The 7,445-nt window shown below is 39.4% G+C and overlaps 1 protein-coding gene across 1 annotated transcript in view; it reads left to right on the top strand.

The window, feature by feature from the left end:
* Window positions 1-504: 504 nt before the first annotated feature.
* Window positions 505-7,445, top strand: part of emilin1a (elastin microfibril interfacer 1a) — a 31,804-nt gene continuing 24,863 nt past the window's right edge. Inside the window, exon 1 of the mRNA XM_054761870.1 lies at window positions 505-829. Within this exon, the coding sequence (XP_054617845.1) occupies window positions 720-829 (110 nt within the window). The 5' untranslated portion in view covers window positions 505-719. The remainder of the gene's footprint in view (window positions 830-7,445) is intronic.

Genomic DNA, 7,445 nt, shown 5'->3' with positions numbered 1-7,445 from the left:
GAATGCTTTTTATTGTCACTTTACACATGTGCAATGAGAGTTAAAGCATGTAAAGCATGTGTTATATTATTCATAAACTGATCAACAGTTGCATGAAATAAAAATGAACAATTGTATTGTGTTGTTGATATTCTTACATTAGCTTAAATTGTTGTATTCTAAATTGTCCTCAAAAATGTATTTTTTTGCCTGAAATCTTTGTTCCGTGTTTTATTCTGATCATAACAAACCACAAAATTGTGCAAATTTTGAACTAAAAAGTATTGATATCAGCACCTGTATCTGTTTGATATTACTGGTACCAACATTTGCAGTATCACTAAAGAATAGAGTTAACCTGTGAAACTCAGGTAGATGCATCAACTTTTTTGAGTTTATTTAGGGTTGACCTCTTGTTTTATTATGAACGTAGCTGCAGGAGGTCATGATGGCTGCATAGAGACCACGTGACACAGTGTAGCGCGAGAGAGAGAGAGAGAGAGATGACGTACGAGAAGTTTCCTCTTGTTCCTCGGCGCCTTCAGTAGTAGTCTAACAAGCAGCACAGTTCCATCTGTTGAATAGCAGTTTAACTCGACAGAAAAATGCACTTGTCCGCGCTCAATGGAACTTCTTATCCCGTGACGTCATCTTCATTCAGCTGTCGATAACGGTGGAGAATTGTTTTGTCTTTGGATTAACTTGAGAGCTAAGTAAGCGTTTGAGGAGAAGTCCAAAGGATGGAGACCTTCGTCTACCTGCTTGCCCTCGCTTTGGCTCGGCTGTCTTGGGGTCTCGGCTACGCGGAGCCCGGCGTGCACGGTGGCCAAAGGGCTGCCAGTAGACACAGGTAGGATGACAAATGTTCTAAAACGACCTTCAGGTTAGCACTTCAGAGCGACTGAAAGGTGTCTGTGGCCTCATTCGACACTTGTGTGAAACGTTAATTGATAAATGTACACTTACCGGTCACAATATCACTACACCTGATATATAAAGAGTTTTTGTTTATTTATCAATAAAAATTATATTGGTTGTGGTTTGCAGTATTGTATATATAAACAGTTTAATGATTTTTTAAATTGACATTTTACCGAGGTCAGCTTCTTTTGACGTCTGGTATGACATGAAAAATCATTCATCCTTAAAGTTTGAACCTCATTCATTGCTTTTTGTTGTCATAAAGTTAGCAGAGGTTCACTTATTTTTACACTTGGGAGTCCGTTAAGAGTTTTAAAATGCTACTTAAACATTCGCCTGTACAATTAATCGAAGCTTTACTTTGACCCTGCAATGCATTACTGTATGTCTAATTCTGTTGCTCCTTATTTGAAAATTCATCATGTACTCTTTCAGAAAACCTCATTTTATCTCAAGGCAGTGTTTCCCAACCTTTTATTGAGCCAAGGCACATATTTTACATTAGAAAAATGTATGAATGGCAACAGGCGCATTTGCCTGTCAGTATACAGTATGTCGCTGTCATAGATAGATGAACAAAAGTGCATTATTTGTAATAAATTAATAATAACATTCAGACCAGTTAAGTGAAGTTAAGTGATTATTATCATTAATGTGCCGTGGCACAGTGGTTGGGAATCACAGTCTTAAGTAAGCTTGGGTATCATTGACATATTATAAAAAAAGAAAACATACAATTTTTGTCTACGAATGATGTCTGTTTCATTTTTTGCTAGTTGTGCACGATAAATATAGGGCTGAAAATTATCGGGCGAATATGAGGAATTATGACTTATACCAATAAATCCGCTAACATTTAAAACAATCGCACCGATTGATGTAAGCCAAATATGTTAACACAAAACATATTTTTTAGTTTTAGTTTTACAGTACATGCGTAAAACAATTCTAAATGCATATCAATGACAAATGAAAGGGATAAATGAACATTTAAAGTTACTTTTGCCTTCATTCAAGACTTTCTGATTGTTGACGTGACTGAAAACAGGAAGGTGGTGGTCTTTGGGAACTGTCTCGTCTTCAGTGAAGATAAAAGTAAGCTTAACTGTTGGTTTGTCCCGTTCATCCGTCATGTATATGCATTTTGAATTCCTTTATGCATGTAAAACTACAATTTTAAAACTATAAAAACGTGTTTTGTGTTAACATTTTTGAGAGTCAACCGGTGATGACATCAACGTAACTTCCGGTTGACATTTTGTTTAGCTAGCTAATAAGGACTTTTGGTGATGAAAGAGTACATTAAGAACACAGTTGGACTCACGCAGTGTATTCATAACACCACAAGACGTTGTACGCTAACCGGAGATTGCATGCTAACCGAGGCAAAATTGTGGTGTCAATTTTTGACGTTAACCGAAAAACACCCTAACTGGGGCAGACGCTAACCGAGATTCTACTGTACCGTGCTGTAGGTCTGTTAGGGTTAGAAAATCCTGCGCTCCTTTTCTCCCGTGTGTGACATGCTGCAAACATCCTGTCATAAATTTCCTCTAAGCTCACTGGTAAACAAACATGGCGTCGATCAAGTGGGACTTCTTGACTGTTTCAGAGGAAGACATTTCGCGTGCCAGTTGTACCAAATTCTCTGCAAATAAAAAAAAAAAACATCAAACCTCATCAGCCTCATCTGAAATGCCAGCATCACTCCAACGCCAAGGCCCAGGGCTTGTTCCTATCGCTGCGATGTTTAGAAAGTGCCAAAAGTTGGCTAGAGACGATCCCAGGGCTAAATCGATCTGTGATTTCATTTTGGAAATAATTTACTATCGTTGAAGATACCAGATTTTGTCGGCAAGTAAACCCATCGGAACAGCAGTTTGTACTTCTGAGCTGCCGCTAATTTTTTGATGTTTTGTGAATAGTAGTGATGGTTGGGTGGATGGATGGTTTGGTTAGGTACAGGTACAGTTTGTCAAATCCACCATTGTGTCAGTCGTTATTACCTTCAAGAGTGCACAAACCACAGTTAAATGTAAATTTAAGAAATAATAGATGTAAAAAGTTATAGGTATCTTTATCGGTACATTCTTAATTTTTATGCAATTTTATGACATGGAAGTTGAACAGAATAGTCATTGAAATCCTTCAATAATATAAATAAAATGATAACTAAGCCATAAATGCACCAATATGAAATCAAATCCACAGCAAATTGTCATAATTATCACAGCAAAACCAGCAACAACACACATAACACGGAGAATGTGCCAAAAAATGGCAAGATTTTCTGTACTTTAACTGCATACATTTTGCACAATTGGAGCAGAAATTGATCACCGATACACTAAAGTATGTTATTAGCATGCAATTTAGCTTTTAGCCTTCAGGGACCATGTGAGGACGGGAACTCTTGGGGACAGATGTTCGCATGCCTCTTTTGTGCGTCTGTAAATGAATGAATGACAGCCATTTACTGATTTAAGTGCATGCACATGTGCATATTTGGTAATAAAGCAATAAACATGCGCCACAACAGAGTGACAGTCAGTTTACAGTACTATGTGGTATATCGTCGCATGCATGCCTGCCATGTGTTTGCACTTAGTGTGTGTACAAGCCAGGCGTCTGGGGGTTGAGCCCCTGCATATGAGCTTCTATCAGGTTTCCCTCCAGATCAGAGGATTCAGCTGCTGCTGTTTTGACTCCCTGAGTGATGAGACTTGGATTGTTGGCCTCTTTGGTGGAAGTTGTGCTTGTGTGGGTTCCCGGCTGCTACTTGGCTTGCGTCCACAATACCGAATAGATGACTCTAAAGATATGAAGATGAGTGTGAAAGGCTGTCTGTAGGTATCAGCTCCATGGCAGACTGATGATCTGGATGGGTGAACTGTTGAAAGGATGAAATAATGATGATGAGCTGGAAAAAACACAACCAGACACAAGTGTCACTGAGGTGACAAGGCGTGATGTGCAAATGCATGTTTTGTAAGTACAATACTGTGTACTCTATTCCTGTAATTGTTCAATAATGTGGAACACTGAATTTACAGGGTCTGGAGCAGGGGTCCTCTATTACATTTGTCCAAGAGACAGAATTTTTCTCTGCAGACACACAGAAGGCCAGATGGTGGTATTGTTAAAATCATTTTAATAAAGCATTTCTATGGAGATATTATATTTTTTAGCCTTTCGGGGGGAATGAAGGGGATGGATTACCTCGAAGTTGTGATGTTTTGTCTGAAAGTGCCTCTGCGGGTTACTTCTTTACAAAGTAAACACATCAGCTTCCCTACTGCATATTCGGTAAACGCATATTTTGTAGTCCAGTTGCTGTTAAAAGTCCAATTTTCAGTGTCTACTAAACTTTTGTTCTCTTTTTTTTAGAGTCGGCATTGCCATATTTAACATTGCCATGTTTAAATGCAAGCCCCCTTCTTCTACTGCTGTTTCATTGTGATGCGTATGCCTCGCTGTTGCCCCCTGTGGAGCGGGGGGAAGTACTGCATCAACAAGCTCTTCTCTAATTAGACTGAATGGTTTATAACCTGGGACGGCATACTGAAAAATAAAAAAATTTGCCTGCATCTCAGCTTTGTCTTCGCTAAAACAAAGCGTATTATTAATATGAACTTTTTCTCCTTACATTACACTTGTTTGCTTGTTTTTCCTTTTTTAAAAATTATTTTTAAAGATATTTCAACTTTCCTCTCGTACATTTTTTCTTGTAATATTATGTCTTTACTGTCATAATTTTTTGACTTTTAATTATCATCGTATTATAACTTTTCTAAAGTTGCAACATTATTCTTTGTTTGTCATTATATTATGACTTTTTCAAAAATGACATTGCTGCCACTTTTGTGATGAACTGCGACACAACATGACGTCAAAATTGCATGAATTACGATCAAATGGTTTGGACTGAGGACACATGGCAACCCGTATGACCTGTATCGTATTTAGGAAGGGTTGTTGAAGTAGCCAAAGTCCGTGCTGTATGAGATTCCAAGAAAAAGGCACATCGGAGCAAAAGAGAAGCCTAAGAGATTGAGCAAAGGCTAGATAAATACTGTGGCTGAAAGAATCGGATGACAGAAGTCCATGTCGGAACCAGAAGAAATGATGGAGCCAAAAACAAGAAAAATAGCATTTGGCAAGAAAAGCAGCAAGTGATACAAAAAAGCTGTAAAATAAAGACATAAGAGAAAAGACTTGCTTGTCCCCTTCTAGCGAAACTAGCAGGCTATGAGTCTGCATGAGCTGAGCTACTAGGATCAAATCCACCACTTGTACACAATAGGAGAGAAGAATGCAATTCACTTTGACCCTCTGACATCTGTTTGAACTCCAACGATGTGTTTTGACAGATGTGTGTAGTAGCAGCCATGCTAAAGTGCGAAAGGTGCTTGAAGGAAGTGAAGATGTCCAGCAGGCGTCTGACAGGACATGTTCTTGCCAGAGCCACAGTGAAGAAGACGTGGGTGTGGATGGAATCCAGCTGCAAGAGGCCTTCTGGTCTATTTTGGTGCAAGTTAAGATTAGATCAGCACTGGACGGCAACAAGGAGAAATTCGTATAATTCATTAAGAAAAAGAGAGTGAGACTTTTCTGATTCGCTTAGCTCGCTTTGGATGATGAGAACAAGTCAGAAAGTCCTGCAGGTGGGAAGTTCAGCTCTTTGGCGCCAACCCAGAGAAGCCATGTACCGTAATGCACGTAAAAAGTGCAATTAAGTTTGTGAGACTTTGCTAAAGCATGGTCTTTACATCCTGCATCTCTTCACTGAACAGGTGTGAGAGCGATTGCTGCTTATTAGCTGGTTTTCGTCATTACACCCCAGGCCTGAATCAGAAACATTTCCAGGAAGTACTGGTGGACCAGGCGAAATCTCTATCTCTCAGTTACAACCGCAACTTTTTTGCTGCTGTCCTAAATTTTAAAAAGTGCAGATTTGTCCAACACTCAATTAATTAATTACGCAGTGCGCTGAAACGCCTCACCAGCGCACGGCACATTGCTTGAAAGGAGGAAAGACAGACACAGATTCAGAGCTGTTCATCATTCTGTGTGCATTGTACGAACAAAAACAACACCCACACATAATAAAGATGATTCCTTGGCCAAGAGTGTCCCAACTCTAAAAGAACCATGATTTATTCTTCACAGGGACTGAGCCACCAGAGCATGGCTGCTTTGTTTGGGCACTTGACTAGTTCATTAGGTGCAATGTTTGGCCGTGACACATTTGTGGCAATAGCTAGCGTCAAAAACCGAGTCCTATGATATATACATAGGATATGAATATATTTTACATTTTATTAAGACCCCAGCCCCCAAATAACCTTGTACAGGATAATGTAAACTAGATTTATGGATAGTTGGTGTACGGAGTGTGCAAAAGCAGTAATTCTTTTGATAGTAACTACTGCCCCAATGGAAGTGAGTGGATGCAGGTGGTAACAGGGCAGTTTAGCCCAGGGTTAGGGGTACTAGATGATGTCCTCGTCTGATTTGCATAACTGGTCATGACGCAAAAGTCAGTGTCTCTGTGTTGATGCGTAAAACGGAGCTTTTTGGTTTGTGGCATAAAACGTGCGACATTATCTCAAGTTTTTAAACCTTATTTAACAACAAAACATGAAGGTATTGACTCACGGTCTAATATAGCATTACAGGGGTGTCACAAGACAACCAACTCATGAGACAAGGCGATGCACCAGATTAGGTCCACGAGATTTTAATATTAAGTTTAAGAAAAGTACAATGAAAAAATTGGACTGCACAAACAAACTGTTTTATTTAACCAAGTTACAAAACAATGCATGTGCTTTATTGTCCCACAAATACACACTAAAAGATATTATTGTCAACCTTTATTGGAAACATATACTACCAATGGTATGATAATATAATAATAATAGACCATAGTAATATGCCATTTGTGGCATGTGTTTTTGTATTGTCTGTCAAACATTAGCAGCATTTCTGTAAATGCTGGCTTTTCAACTGTATTACAGAGCAGCATTTCTTTTGCGATGCAGCAAACTACACTTTCTGTGAACGCACACCATTTCGCGTTGCTCCGTTTGTATTTCATTTGCAGGTTAAACATCCCAGTGGGTGTTGACTGTTGGGATGAAAGCTCTGCCTGTCGATGTGTAGTTTTTTCCCAGATGGGAAAACTGGGTCGGGTGGATGTTTGAGGTGAGCAAGTGTGTCGTGTTGGCTTTTATGTCGCCACCACATATTCGGCATAGTCGGCTCACCTTGCTCATTATTAATATTCCTACACGGAAGCTGTGACATTTGGCATCTTTTTCCCTCCTAATTTCTACTGCGTTACCTTGCATTGCTGCACACGAGGCTCCCTTGCTGCACATATAGACAACAACCAGTCACACTCCCATTCATAATTTAGAGTCATCAAATAACCTAACATGCATGTTTTTGGAATGTGGGAGGAAACCGGAGAAAACCCACGCACGCACGGGGAGAACATGCAAACTCCACACAGAGATGCCCAAGCAGAAATTCGAACCTAG

The sequence above is a fragment of the Dunckerocampus dactyliophorus genome, chromosome 19 (genome assembly GCF_027744805.1).
Source record: "Dunckerocampus dactyliophorus isolate RoL2022-P2 chromosome 19, RoL_Ddac_1.1, whole genome shotgun sequence".
Taxonomy (NCBI): domain Eukaryota; kingdom Metazoa; phylum Chordata; class Actinopteri; order Syngnathiformes; family Syngnathidae; genus Dunckerocampus; species Dunckerocampus dactyliophorus.
Note: the sequence above shows the minus strand (reverse complement) of the source record. Positions and strands in the feature narration are given on the sequence as shown.